Below are 16,263 nucleotides of genomic sequence, written 5' to 3'. Positions count from 1 at the left end.
CGAGACTCCCTCACCTGACTATGTGGGGGGATCACCCCGAGACTCGCTCACCTGACTATGTGGGGGGATCACCCCGAGACTCGCTCACCTGACTATGTGGAGGGATCACTCTGAGACTCCCTCACCTGACTATGTGGGGGGATCACCCCGAGACTCCCTCACCTGACTATGTGGAGGGATCACCCCGAGACTCGCTCACCTGACTATGTGGGGGGATCACCCCGAGACTCGCTCACCTGACTATGTGGGGGGATCACCCCGAGACTCCCTCACCTGACTATGTGGGGGGATCACCCCGAGACTCGCTCACCTGACTATGTGGGGGGATCACCCCGAGACTCCCTCACCTGACTATGTGGGGGATCACCCCGAGACTCCCTCACCTGACTATGTGGGGGGATCACCCCGAGACTCCCTCACCTGACTATGTGGAGGGATCACCCCGAGACTCCCTCACCTGACTATGTGGAGGGATCACCCCGAGACTCGCTCACCTGACTATGTGGGGGGATCACCCCGAGACTCGTTCACCTGACTATGTGGAGGGATCACCCCGAGACTCGCTCACCTGACTATGTGGAGGGATCACCCCGAGACTCCCTCACCTGACTATGTGGGGGGATCACCCCGAGACTCCCTCACCTGACTATGTGGGGGGATCACCCCGAGACTCGTTCACCTGACTATGTGGGGGGATCACCCCGAGACTCCCTCACCTGACTATGTGGAGGGATCACCCCGAGACTCGCTCACCTGACTATGTGGGGGGATCACCCCGAGACTCCCTCACCTGACTATGTGGGGGGATCACCCCGAGACTCCCTCACCTGATTATGTGGGGGGATCACCCCGAGACTCCCTCACCTGACTATGTGGGGGGATCACCCCGAGACTCGTTCACCTGACTATGTGGGGGGATCACCCCGAGACTCCCTCACCTGACTATGTGGGGGGATCACCCCGAGACTCCCTCACCTGATTATGTGGGGGGATCACCCCGAGACTCCCTCACCTGACTATGTGGGGGGATCACCCCGAGACTCGTTCACCTGACTATGTGGGGGGATCACCCCGAGACTCCCTCACCTGACTATGTGGAGGGATCACCCCGAGACTCGTTCACCTGACTATGTGGGGGGATCACCCCGAGACTCGCTCACCTGACTATGTGGGGGGATCACCCCGAGACTCGCTCACCTGACTATGTGGGGGGATCACCCCGAGACTCCCTCACCTGACTATGTGGAGGGATCACCCCGAGACTCCCTCACCTGACTATGTGGAGGGATCACCCCGAGACTCCCTCACCTGACTATGTGGAGGGATCACCCCGAGACTCCCTCACCTGACTATGTGGGGGGATCACCCCGAGACTCGCTCACCTGACTATGTGGAGGGATCACCCCGAGACTCCCTCACCTGACTATGTGGAGGGATCACCCCGAGACTCCCTCACCTGACTATGTGGAGGGATCACCCCGAGACTCCCTCACCTGACTATGTGGAGGGATCACCCCGAGACTCCCTCACCTGACTATGTGGGGGGATCACCCCGAGACTCGCTCACCTGGGGCGGCTTTTCTTGCCCGTGTTGTAGTTCAGGCTGTAGGGTGGCGGAATGGGGCGGAGTCTATGGCAGCCGCGGTAGCGATTGGTCTAAGTTGACATTACGACCCCCCAACCAGCTGAGTTAAGGTCAAAGGTCAGGCAGTGCATTATGGTTACAGAGGGTTCAGTCCCGCAGGATCGGCAATGACCCCATCATAGTGGCAGATCGGAACCCCCCCTCCCCCTCCCCAGTGCAGAACATTCCCACCAGCTCATCCTAGGAATATTATGGAGAGTCTGGAGGAGGACCTTCCTACCACAGAGCCGGCGGATACAGCAACCATCCTCCACCGGAGCCAAGAACAGCGTCTGGTCCTCCCGGCAGGGGGGCGGCTCCTCCACAGGGGGGCACTTGTCCGGGTCACACTCTGCATAGAAACATTGGATATTATATGATATATATATAAAAGGGGAGGGGCACACAGCAGAAGGGGCGTGGTCTGTATAATGATGGAGGATGGGTCATTCTTACCACATGTGTATCTCGGGCAACAGGAATCCTCCCGATGATAGGCGGTCAGTTTCTGGTGAGGAAGGCAGGATGGGAGGAGCCTGGAGCACAGCGATTGGTTGCAGACTGGAGGAGGAGGAGACAAGCCAGATGATTGGATGAGAAGAAACCGCCGCCTACATGGCGATAACTGCCGGCAGCAAGACGCCTTCACCACCCCCCCGACATACCACACGACCCTGCCCCCCCACCTACCTCCACCCCCCCGACATACCACACGACCCTGCCCCCCCACCTACCTCCATCACCACCCCGCCCCCCCACCTACCTCCACCCCCCCGACATACCACACGACCCTGCCCCCCCACCTACCTCCATCACCACCCCGCCCCCCCCACCTACCTCCACCACCACCCCGCCCCCCACCTACCTCCACCCCCCCGACATACCACACGACCCTGACCCCCCACCTACCTCCACCACCACCCCGCCCCCCCCACCTAACTCCACCACCACCCCGCCCCCCCACCTACCTCCACCACCACCCCGCCCCCCCACCTACCTCCACCCCCCCGACATACCACACGACCCTGCCCCCCCACCTACCTCCATCACCACCCCGCCCCCCCACCTACCTCCATCACCCCCCCACCCCCCCCCACCTACCTCCACCACCACCCCGCCCCCCCACCTACCTCCATCACCACCCCGCCCCCCCACCTACCTCCATCACCACCCCGCCCCCCCACCTACCTCCATCACCACCCCGCCCCCCCACCTACCTCCATCACCACCCCGCCCCCCCACCTACCTCCATCACCACCCCACCCCCCCACCTACCTCCATCACCACCCCGCCCCCCCACCTACCTCCACCACCACCCCGCCCCCCCACCTACCTCCACCACCACCCCGCCCCCCCACCTACCTCCATCACCACCCCGCCCCCCCACCTACCTCCATCACCACCCCGCCCCCCCCACCTACCTCCATCACCACCCCGCCCCCCTACCTATCTCCACCCCCCCCGACATACCACACGACCCTGCCCCCCCACCTACCTCCATCACCACCCCGCCCCCCCACCTACCTCCATCACCACCCCGCCCCCCCCACCTACCTCCATCACCACCCCGCCCCCCCTACCTACCTCCATCACCACCCCGCCCCCTACCTACCTCCATCACCACCCCGCCCCCCCTACCTACCTCCATCACCACCCCGCCCCCCCCACCTACCTCCATCACCACCCCGCCCCCCCTACCTACCTCCATCACCACCCCGCCCCCCCACCTACCTCCATCACCACCCCGCCCCCCCTACCTACCTCCATCACCACCCCGCCCCCCCTACCTACCTCCATCACCACCCCGCCCCCCCCCACCTACCTCCATCACCACCCCGCCCCCCTACCTACCTCCATCACCACCCCGCCCCCCTACCTACCTCCATCACCACCCCGCCCCCCCCTACCTACCTCCATCACCACCCTGCTCCTCCCACCTACCTCCATCACCACCCCGCCCCCCACCTACCTCCACCACCACCCCGCCCCCCCTACCTACCTCCATCACCCCCCTGACATACCACACGACCCTGCCCCCCTACCTACCTCCATCACCACCCCGCCCCCCTACCTACCTCCACCACCTCCCCGCCCCCCTACCTACCTCCATCAACACCCCGCCGACCCTACCTACGTCCACCTCCACCCCCCCGACATACCACCCTACCTCCCCGCCCCCCCCACCTACCTCCACCACCACCCCGCCCCCCCTACCTACCTCCATCAGCTCCCCGCCCCCCCACCTACCTCCATCACCCCCCCGACATACCACACGACCCCGCCCCCCCACCTACCTCCACCACCACCCCGCTCCCCCACCTACCTCCACCACCACCACGCCCCCCTACCTACCTCCACCCCCCCCGACATACCACACGACCCTGCCCCCCCTACCTACCTCCACCACCACCCCGCCCCCCTACCTATCTCCACCCCCCCGACATACCACCCTACCTCCCCGCCCCCCCACCTACCTCCACCACCACCCCGCCCCCCTACCTACCTCCACCCCCCCGACATACCACACGACCCTGCCCCCCCACCTACCTCCACCACCACCCCGCCCCCCTACCTACCTCCACCCCCCCGACATACCACACGACCCTGCCCCCCCCTACCTACCTCCATCACCACCCCGCCCCCCCTACCTACCTCCACCACCACCCCGCCCCCCCACCTACCTCCACCCCCCCGACATACCACCCTACCTCCCCGCCCCCCCCACCTACCTCCACCACCACCCCGCCCCCCCACCTACCTCCACTCCCCCGACATACCACCCTACCTCCCCGCCCCCCCACCTACCTCCACCACCACCCCGCCCCCCCTACCTGCCTCCATCACCCCCCTGACATACCACACGACCCTGCCCCCCTACCTACCTCCATCACCACCCCGCCCCCCCTACCTACCTCCATCACCACCCTGCTCCTCCCACCTACCTCCATCACCTCCCCGCCCCCCTACCTACCTCCACCACCTCTCCGCCCCCCTACCTACCTCCATCAACACCCCGCCAACCCTACCTACGTCCACCTCCACCCCCCGACATACCACCCTACCTCCCCGCCCACCTACCTACCTCCACCACCACCCCCGCCCCCCCTACCTACCTCCATCACCTCCCCGCCCCCCCACCTACCTCCATCACCACCCCGCCCAACCACCTACCTCCACCACCACCCCGCCCCCCACCTACCTCCATCACTACCCCGCCCCCCCCACCTACCTCCACCACCACCCCGCCCCCCTACCTACCTCCACCCCCCCGACATACCACACGACCCGGCCCCCCCACCTACCTCCACCCCCCCGACATACCACACGACCCTGCCCCCCCACCTACCTCCACCACCACCCGCCCCCCTACCTACCTCCACCCCCCCGACATACCACACGACCCTGCCCCCCCACCTACCTCCACCCCCCGACATACCACACGACCCTGCCCCCCCACCTACCTCCACCACCACCCCGCCCCCCTACCTACCTCCACCCCCCCGACATACCACACGACCCTGCCCCCCCTACCTACCTCCACCACCACCCCGCCCCCCCACCTACCTCCATCACCACCCCGCCCCCCCTACCTACCTCCACCACCACCCCGCCCCCCCACCTACCTCCACCCCCCGACATACCACCCTACCTCCCCGCCCCCCCACCTACCTCCACCACCACCCCGCCCCCCCACCTACCTCCACTCCCCCGACATACCACCCTACCTCCCCGCCCCCCCACCTACCTCCACCACCAACCCGCCCCCCTACCTACTTCCAACACCCCGCCCCCCCACCTACCTCCATCACCCCCCTGACATACCACACGACCCTGCCCCCCTACCTACCTCCATCACCACCCCGCCCCCCCTACCTACCTCCATTACCACCCTGCTCCTCCCACCTACCTCCATCACCTCCCCGCCCCCCTACCTACCTCCACCACCTCCCCGCCCCCCTACCTACCTCCATCAACACCCCGCCAACCCTACCTACGTCCACCTCCACCCCCGACATACCACCCTACCTCCCCGCCCACCTACCTACCTCCACCACCACCCCGCCCCCCCACCTACCTCCATCACCTCCCCGCCCCCCCACCTACCTCCATCACCCCCCCGACATACCACACGACCCCGCCCCCCCACCTACCTCCATCACCACCCCGCCCAACCATCTACCTCCACCACCACCCCGCCCCCCCACCTACCTCCATCACCACCCCGCCCCCCCTACCTACCTCCATCACCACCCTGCTCCTCCCACCTACCTCCATCACCTCCCCGCCCCCCTACCTACCTCCATCAACACCCCGCCAACCCTACCTACGTCCACCTCCACCCCCCCGACGTACCACCCTACCTCCCCGCCCACCTACCTACCTCCACCACCACCCCGCCCCCCCTACCTACCTCCATCACCTCCCCGCCCCCCCACCTACCTCCATCACCCCCCCGACATACCACACGACCCCGCCCCCCCACCTACCTCCATCACCACCCCGCCCAACCACCTACCTCCACCACCACCCCGCCCCCCCCACCTACCTCCATCACCACCCCGCCCCTCCTACCTACCTCCATCACCACCCTGCTCCTCCCACCTACCTCCATCACCTCCCCGCCCCCCTACCTACCTCCACCACCTCCCCGCCCCCCTACCTACCTCCATCAACACCCCGCCAACCCTACCTACGTCCACCTCCACCCCCCCGACGTACCACCCTACCTCCCCGCCCACCTACCTACCTCCACCACCACCCCATCCCCCTACCTACCTCCATCACCTCCCCGCCCCCCCACCTACCTCCATCACCCCCCGACATACCACACGACCCCGCCCCCCCCACCTACCTCCATCACCACCCCGCCCAACCACCTACCTCCACCACCACCCCGCCCCCCCCACCTACCTCCATCACCACCCTGCCCCCCCACCTACCTCCACCACCCCGCCCCCCCTACCTACCTCCATCACCCCCCTGACATACCACACGACCCTGCCCCCCTACCTACCTCCATCACCACCCTACTCCTCCCACCTACCTGCATCACCTCCCCGCCCCCCTACCTACCTCCACCACCTCCCCGCCCCTCTACCTACCTCCACCACCTCCCCGCCCCCCTACCTACCTCCGTCAACACCCCGCCCCCCCTACCTACCTCCACCCCCCCGACATACCACCCTACCTCCCCGCCCCCCCCACCTACCTCCACCACCACCCCGCCCCCCTACCTACCTCCACCACCACCCTGCTCCTCCCACCTACCTCCATCAACACCCTGTCCCCCCTACCTACCTCCACCACCCCCCCGACATACCACACGACCCCGCCCCCCCACCTACCTCAATCACCACCCCGCCCCCCCCTACCTACCTCCACCCCCCCGACATACCACACGACCCTGCCCCCCCACCTACCTCCACCACCTCCCCGCCCCCCCACCTACCTCCATCACCACCCCACCTACCTCCATCACTACCCCACCCCCCTACATACCACACGACCCCGTCCCCCCTACCTACCTCCATCACCACCCCCGACATACCACCCTACCTACCTCCCCGCCCCCCCTACCTACCTCCACCACCACCCTGCCCCCAACCTACCTCCACCACCACCCCCCACATACCTTCATCACCACCCCGCCCCCCTACATACCACCCTACCTCCCCGCCCCCCTACCTACCTCCACCCCCCCCGACATACCACCCTACCTACCTCCACCACCACCCCACCCACCCTCCCTACATCCATCACCACCCCACCCACCCTACATACCATACTACCTACCTCCATCACTACCCCACCCACACTACTTACCTCCACCATCCCTACCTACTGTGCTACCTACCTCCTCCACTACCTCCATCCACACTACCTACCTCCATAACTCCACCCATTTCTATTGCTTGTACTGATTAGTGGTGGGGTTGGTGACGGAGGTGTGTAGTTCTGTCTGCGCTCCTCGGGGTCCGGAATGTCCTCCGTATAATAGAATAGAAAGTAGGGAGCACTTACCGCACATCTGGTGAGGACAGCAGCTCTGGGGGTCGGAGACGGTGACGATCGTCTCTCCGTATCTGCGGCACGCCCCCTCCTGGATGACGGAGCAATTGTAGGGAACGGGGGTGATGCTCTCATTGGCGGCACATTGATACATACAACATCCGTTCACCGAGGTCTTCCAGGTCTCCCCGATCTCCCGAGGGACCCCGCTACTGTCTGTGCACGCTGCAATCCGGAGAGGACACAGGGGTCACCCAATGTAGGGGTACCTACCTACCTCCAACATACCCACCTACCTACCTCCACCATACCCACCTACCTACCTCCACCATACCGACTATAGAGGGACCCGCTACTGTCTGTACACGCTGCAATCCGGAGAGGATACAGGGGTCACCCAGTGTAGGGGTACCTACCTCCACCATACCCACCTACCTACCTCCACCATACCGACTATAGAGGGACCCGCTACTGTCTGTGCACGCTGCAATCCGGAGAGGACACAGGGGTCACCCAGTGTAGGGGTACCTACCTCCAACATACCCACCTACCTACCTCCACCATACCCACCTACCTACCTCCACCATACTGACTATAGAGGGACCCGCTACTGTCTGTACACGCTGCAATCCGGAGAGGACACAGGGGTCACCCAATGTAGGGGTACCTACCTACCTCCAACATACCCACCTACCTACCTCCACCATACCCACCTACCTACCTCCACCATACCGACTATAGAGGGACCCGCTACTGTCTGTACACGCTGCAATCCGGAGAGGACACAGGGGTCACCCAATGTAGGGGTACCTACCTACCTCCAACATACCCACCTACCTACCTCCACCATACCCACCTACCTACCTCCACCATACCGACTATAGAGGGACCCGCTACTGTCTGTACATGCTGCAATTTCCGGAGAGGACACAGGGGTCACCCAATGTAGGGGTCCCTACCTACCTCCAACATACCCACCTACCTACCTCCACCATACCCACCTACCTACCTCCACCATACCGACTATAGAGGGACCCGCTACTGTCTGTACACGCTGCAATCCGGAGAGAGGACACAGGGGTCACCCAATGTAGGGGTACCTACCTACCTCCAACATACCCACCTACCTACCTCCACCATACCCACCTACCTACCTCCACCATACCGACTATAGAGGGACCCGCTACTGTCTGTACATGCTGCAATCCGGAGAGAGGACACAGGGGTCACCCAATGTAGGGGTACCTACCTACCTCCAACATACCCACCTACCTACCTCCACCATACCCACCTACCTACCTCCACCATACCGACTATAGAGGGACCCGCTACTGTCTGTACATGCTGCAATCCGGAGAGGACACAGGGGTCACCCAATGTAGGGGTACCTACCTACCTCCAACATACCCACCTACCTACCTCCACCATACCCACCTACCTACCTCCACCATACCGACTATAGAGGGACCCGCTACTGTCTGTACATGCTGCAATCCGGAGAGGACACAGGGGTCACCCAATGTAGGGGTACCTACCTACCTCCAACATACCCACCTACCTACCTCCACCATACCCACCTACCTACCTCCACCATACCGACTATAGAGGGACCCGCTACTGTCTGTACACGCTGCAATCCGGAGAGAGGACACAGGGGTCACCCAATGTAGGGGTACCTACCTACCTCCAACATACCCACCTACCTACCTCCACCATACCCACCTACCTACCTCCACCATACCGACTATAGAGGGACCCGCTACTGTCTGTACACGCTGCAATCCGGAGAGAGGACACAGGGGTCACCCAATGTAGGGGTACCTACCTACCTCCAACATACCCACCTACCTACCTCCACCATACCCACCTACCTACCTCCACCATACCGACTATAGAGGGACCCGCTACTGTCTGTACATGCTGCAATCCGGAGAGGACACAGGGGTCACCCAATGTAGGGGTACCTACCTACCTCCAACATACCCACCTACCTACCTCCACCATACCCACCTACCTACCTCCACCATACCGACTATAGAGGGACCCGCTACTGTCTGTACACGCTGCAATCCGGAGAGGACACAGGGGTCACCCAATGTAGGGGTACCTACCTACCTCCAACATACCCACCTACCTACCTCCACCATACCCACCTACCTACCTCCACCATACCGACTATAGAGGGACCCGCTACTGTCTGTACACGCTGCAATCTGGAGAGGAAACAGGGGTCACCCAATGTAGGGGTACCTACCTACCTCCAACATACCCACCTACCTACCTCCACCATACCCACCTACCTACCTCCACCATACCGACTATAGAGGGACCCGCTACTGTCTGTACATGCTGCAATCCGGAGAGGACACAGGGGTCACCCAGTGTAGGGGTACCTACCTCCAACATACCCACCTACCTACCTCCACCATACCCACCTACCTACCTCCACCATACCGACTATAGAGGGACCCGCTACTGTCTGTACACGCTGCAATCCGGAGAGAGGACACAGGGGTCACCCAATGTAGGGGTACCTACCTACCTCCAACATACCCACCTACCTACCTCCACCATACCCACCTACCTACCTCCACCATACCGACTATAGAGGGACCCGCTACTGTCTGTACACGCTGCAATCCGGAGAGAGGACACAGGGGTCACCCAATGTAGGGGTACCTACCTACCTCCAACATACCCACCTACCTACCTCCACCATACCCACCTACCTACCTCCACCATACCGACTATAGAGGGACCCGCTACTGTCTGTACATGCTGCAATCCGGAGAGGACACAGGGGTCACCCAATGTAGGGGTACCTACCTACCTCCAACATACCCACCTACCTACCTCCAACATACCCACCTACCTACCTCCACCATACCGACTATAGAGGGACCCCGCTACTGTCTGTACACGCTGCAATCCGGAGAGAGGACACAGGGGTCACCCAATGTAGGGGTACCTACCTACCTCTAACATACCCACCTACCTACCTCCACCATACCCACCTACCTACCTCCACCATACCGACTATAGAGGGACCCGCTACTGTCTGTACATGCTGCAATCCGGAGAGGACACAGGGGTCACCCAATGTAGGGGTACCTACCTACCTCCAACATACCGACTATAGAGGGACCCCGCTACTGTCTGTACACGCTGCAATCCGGAGAGAGGACACAGGGGTCACCCAATGTAAGGGTACCTACCTACCTCTAACATACCCACCTACCTACCTCCACCATACCCACCTACCTACCTCCACCATACCGACTTATTAGAGGGACCCCGCTACTGTCTGTGCATGCTGCAATCCGGAGAGGACACAGGGGTCACCCAATGTAGGGGTACCTACCTACCTCCAACATACCGACTATAGAGGGACCCCGCTACTGTCTGTACACGCTGCAATCCGGAGAGAGGACACAGGGGTCACCCAATGTAGGGGTACCTACCTACCTCTAACATACCCACCTACCTACCTCCACCATACCCACCTACCTACCTCCAACATACCGACTATAGAGGGACCCGCTACTGTCTGTACACGCTGCAATCCGGAGAGGACACAGGGTCACCCAATGTAGGGGTACCTACCTCCACCATACCCACCTACCTACCTCCAACATACCCACCTACCTACCTCCACCATACCCACCTACCTACCTCCAACATACCGACTATAGAGGGACCCCGCTACTGTCTGTACACGCTGCAATCCGGAGAGAGGACACAGGGGTCACCCAATGTAGGGGTACCTACCTACCTCCACCATACCCACCTACCTACCTCCACCATACCGACTATAGAGGGACCCCGCTACTGTCTGTACACGCTGCAATCCGGAGAGGACACAGGGGTCACCCAATGTAGGGGTACCTACCTCTAACATACCCACCTACCTACCTCCAACATACCCACCTACCTACCTCCACCATACCCACCTACCTACCTCCACCATACCCACCTACCTACCTCCACCATACTGACTATAGAGGGACCCCGCTACTGTCTGTGCACGCTGCAATCCGGAGAAGACACAGGGGTCACCCAATGTAGGGGTACCTACCTCCAACATACCCACCTACCTACCTCCATCATACCCACCTACCTACCTCCACCATACTGACTATAGCGGGACCCCGCTACTGTCTGTACATGCTGCAATCCGGAGAGGACACAGGGGTCACCCAATGTAGGGGTACCTACTTCCAACATACCCACCTACCTACCTCCAACATACCCACCTACCTACCTCCACCATACCGACTATAGAGGGACCCTGCTACTGTCTGTGCACGCTGCAATCCAAAGAGGACACAGGGGGTCACCCAGTGTAGGGGTACCTACCTACCTCCAACATACCCACCTACCTACCTCCAGCATACCCACCCCACCTACCTACCTCCACCATACCGACTATAGAGGGACCCTGCTACTGTCTGTACACGCTGCAATCCGGAGAGGACACAGGGGTCATCCAATGTAGGGGTACCTACCTACCTCCACCATACCCACCTACCTACCTCCACCATACCCACCTACCTACCTCCAGCATACCCACCTACCTACCTCCAACATACCCACCTGAAAGGGTCATGTAAAAAGCCTCCCTTGTGTTTTGCAAACTAATAAAAGAACTGCGTCTTTAAAGCTAACATTTTGCTGATCAAGTAAATATATATTGTTGTGTAAGGAAAGTCTTGTGTTGAAAATGAAACTAGACACAGGAAGTGACGTGTCATGAGATGCTCTGCAGTTATATCTGTCTAGGTGACCTAATATAATATAATATAATATAATATAATATAATATAATATAATATACTAGAAAAGCTACAATTTCTGGGGAAATTGTGTGAAGTGTTCTTGCCTCCACCAGTAGTCTACAAGCATTATCAAGCCTATCAGATGAAGGGATGACCACATGTATTTGGGGTGTCTCAGCATCTTGGTGTAGAATGGAGGTGAAGGTGTGCTATCTGTTTGATGATAATCAGTGTTTACAAACACTGTTTCCTAGCAACGCTCATGCCCTGTTTATGCTTCACAAATACTGCTCAATACACAATACACAGGACCATGATAGATGTAGTAACTATGCAGTAATTCAAATGGCCGTATTTTAAAAACTATAAATCCTACAGCGAAGATCTTTATATTGTGGGAATCACAAGACCCAGACCTAGATTTTGATACATAGTATGTCTCTGAAATATTAAAAATGGAGGCACAGTCGTAGTTTAGAAATTGCCCTTCAAATTTGAAGGGGCTAGAGTGTAGTTTCAATGAATGTCAATGGACGGCGTGAGTTGCAAACAAATGGTCATATTGTGAAAACTATCAGGACTATGGCTTAGCCGTGGACATGTTTAGTGGCAGCAGGGATAGCTGAACGTTTTGATATAAGATTTGTGTAGGTGGGCCTGAAAATGAGGGAGTGGCGGCAGTTTAGAAATCACGTTCTGATTTTTCAGCTTTTGTCACCTCCCACTCATTCCTATGGGACCAATTTCGCCGCAAAAACAACGATATTTCGTGAACCATCTGGCGAAACGTTCCACAAAGTAATAGCACACCATTCGGGAACAATCCGCACGTTTCGGTATATTACTTGTCTATGTAGTGTAAAAACTGTGGGAGGAGTTAGGGTGGTAAATTTGGCTATAATAATATATATGTGAGATAACAGTAAGTGGTCTTGCTAGGCAAAAACACTTAAATATATTATATATCCACATTCCCACCGGGATGCGGACGTCAGACGCCGCCGGGTTGGAGGGACTTATATAGTGCGGCTTCTTGGCTGCTACCCTCTGACAGTGGCTCTGAGGCTCTAAGGGGGGGTGTATGCCTTTCTCCCTTTCCGTGTCCATCCACTCCATCATCCAGGTAATGGAACCTATTCACCATTTCAGTTGTATTCACTGATGGTGATCGATGTTTGATTACTTTGTCTTATATATATTGTTCATTTTTTATAGCTTATTGGGGCTGTTTGAATATGGATCTTCCATTCTGACATGCAAGGGCTGCCAGTTGGAGCACCACCTAGTGGAGATTTTGGAGCATTGCTCTCCTAATTTTGTTTACAAGGCTTTATTAGCCTTTAACGATACACTTTGATTCAACTTAAAGGTAAATTATGTCCCTCACCCTTTATGATAGCTGCCCCTCTATTTTGCTATGAACAATTCATGAACAATTTGTTAATAACCTGTTTCCTTTTAACATTTAGCCTTTGGCTGATGCATTTCACATATTGGCCCCTCTGTGGACCATAATGGTTGGGAGGTCCTAAGCGGGTGAGACGCATCCTATGAATGTGAACCACGTGGTTTTTTTCATATCTACAATCTGTACGCTACTTCTCTTCATGTTTGATGGGCTGGGTAAGCGAACTCCACTTATGATGATTTCATTCTCTATGATACGGATAGTTTGTTCACCAATGTAGACACGCAAGATAACGTATAATATATATAGCATGATTATCACAATCAATTGTTTTGAATTTTTTGATCATTGGTAATATACTAGAGACATTTGTCTCTCATTATATGATAAGATCCTTTCTTCATGTATGCAATAAGTCCTTGTTTTAATTTAGAAGCATATGCGTTTTTGAATTGTCTGACTTGTGTATTCTTTCTCTCTTATTCATAGTATGCCACATATGTACCAAAACTCCTGATGAAGCTCACGAATTTGAGCGAAACATGTTGAGTGGTATTCATTGAGTGGTTTTGTCAATATCTTATCACAATTGATTGATTCAGATTGAAAGATTGTTTGTTTTTAGATGTCTTGGTGATATTTTGTAATAAAAATTTTTTAAATAAAAGATCTATTTTTAGATAGTTCAGATTTTGCATACAATATTTATATGGTTTGACTTGATACTGTTAAGCACCTTAAAAGTCCCAGGGGTAATTTTACCCCAATCCCTCCTATTTATACTCTTATCTACTAGGGATGTGGTGCTAAGGGTTAACTGTCCCTGCCCTCTCAATATAAGAATAATATAATATAATATAATGTGACATAATGAGTTTGCTTGGATACAGAGATGTAACGAGTTAATAATTTTGTGACATTGTGATTGGTTGAATACATTGTTGAAGGAAATATGTCATTTGAATATGTACCCCTTATTGGTGGACGATGGTCGGTAACACCCACCTTTCATTATTAAACACCGGGATGTCCGGGATAATAAAACTAATCATTGTGTTGTCGGGTGAATTATTTCTATACGCCGTTTCCTATGAATAGAGATATTTGGATATGAAGTTACAGAATCGGCCAATAAGCTAATTATAATGAGATAATAAGATGAGTCCGGACTAGTGGTGAAAGGTGATATTGCACCTTTCAGTGGTGTCAGAATTATAAATACTCCGGTAATGAGATCTTTTTTTAATATAGATTCATTTTGATAGGGACTTAGATTAAAAGAGGAGAATTGTTTTTTTTCTTGGGGAGGGTGCCGGCCGCTTTGGTGGCAGCAGAATTGGTGAAATTCTCAGGTACTTTGGAAATACTTGAAGTGAGGGCAGATAATTGGTACTTTGCTGGTTGGTAGAGATCACTTGCTGTGTTTGTTGTTTCTATAATGTGTTTGGGATGAGAAGGCAGTGGAGAGGCGGTGGGAAGGCGGTGAAGAGGCGGTGGAGAGGTGGTGGAGAGGCTGTGGAGAGGTGATGGGAAGGCGGTGGGAAGGCGGTGGAGAGGCGGTGGGAAGGCGGTGGAGAGGCGGTGGGAAGGCGGTGAAGAGGCGGTGGGAACGTGGTGGAGAGGCGGTGGAGAGGCGGTGGAGAGGCTGTGGAGAGGTGATGGGAAGGCGGTGGGAAGGCGGTGGGAAGGCGGTGGGAAGGCGGTGGAGAGGCAGTGGGAACGTGGTGGAGAGGCGGTGGGAAGGCTGTGGAGAGGCTGTGGAGAGGTGATGGGAAGGCGGTGGAGAGGCGGTGGGAAGGCGGTGGAGAGGCAGTGGGAACGTGGTGGAGAGGCTGTGGAGAGGTGATGGGAAGGCGGTGGAGAGGCTGTGGAAAGGTGATGGGAAGGCGGTGGAGAGGCGGTGGGAAGGCGGTGGGAACATGGTGGAGAGGCGGTGGAGAGGCTGTGGAGAGGTGATGGGAAGGCGGTGGGAAGGCGGTGGGAAGGCGGCGGAGAGGCAGTGGGAACGTGGTGGAGAGGCGGTGGGAAGGCTGTGGAGAGGCTGTGGAGAGGTGATGGGAAGGCGGTGGGAAGGCGGTGGAGAGGCGGTGGGAAGGCGGTGGAGAGGCGGTGGGAACGTGGTGGAGAGGCTGTGGAGAGGTGATGGGAAGGCGGTGGAGAGGCTGTGGAGAGGTGATGGGAAGGCGGTGGAGAGGCGGTGGGAAGGCGGTGGAGAGGCTGTGGAGAGGTGATGGGAAGGCGGTGGAGAGGCGGTGGGAACGTGGTGGAGAGGTGGTGGGAAGGCGGTGGGAAGGCGGTGGGAAGGCGGTGGAAAGGCGGTGGAGAAGCGGTGGAGAGGCGGTGGAGAGGCGGTGGGAAGGCGGTGGAGAGATGGTGGACAGGCGGTGGGAAGGAGGTGGAGAGGCGGTAGGAAGGCGGTGGAGAGGCAGTGGGAAGGCGGGTGGTGGA

At 57.9% G+C, this 16,263-nt stretch overlaps 1 protein-coding gene across 1 annotated transcript in view; it reads right to left on the bottom strand.

Moving 5' to 3' along the window:
• OTOG (otogelin) overlaps positions 1 to 16,263 on the bottom strand; it is a 310,396-nt gene that overhangs the window by 91,102 nt on the left and 203,031 nt on the right. The window contains exons 42-44 of the mRNA XM_073605993.1: positions 7,646 to 7,858; positions 2,081 to 2,185; positions 1,866 to 1,976 (exon numbers count right to left, since the gene is read on the bottom strand). Of these exons, the coding sequence (XP_073462094.1) occupies positions 1,866 to 1,976; positions 2,081 to 2,185; positions 7,646 to 7,858 (429 nt within the window). The remainder of the gene's footprint in view (positions 1 to 1,865; positions 1,977 to 2,080; positions 2,186 to 7,645; positions 7,859 to 16,263) is intronic.

Source organism: Aquarana catesbeiana, linkage group LG11 (assembly GCF_042186555.1).
Source record: "Aquarana catesbeiana isolate 2022-GZ linkage group LG11, ASM4218655v1, whole genome shotgun sequence".
NCBI lineage: Eukaryota > Metazoa > Chordata > Amphibia > Anura > Ranidae > Aquarana > Aquarana catesbeiana.
This window is presented reverse-complemented; position numbering and strand designations above follow the sequence as displayed.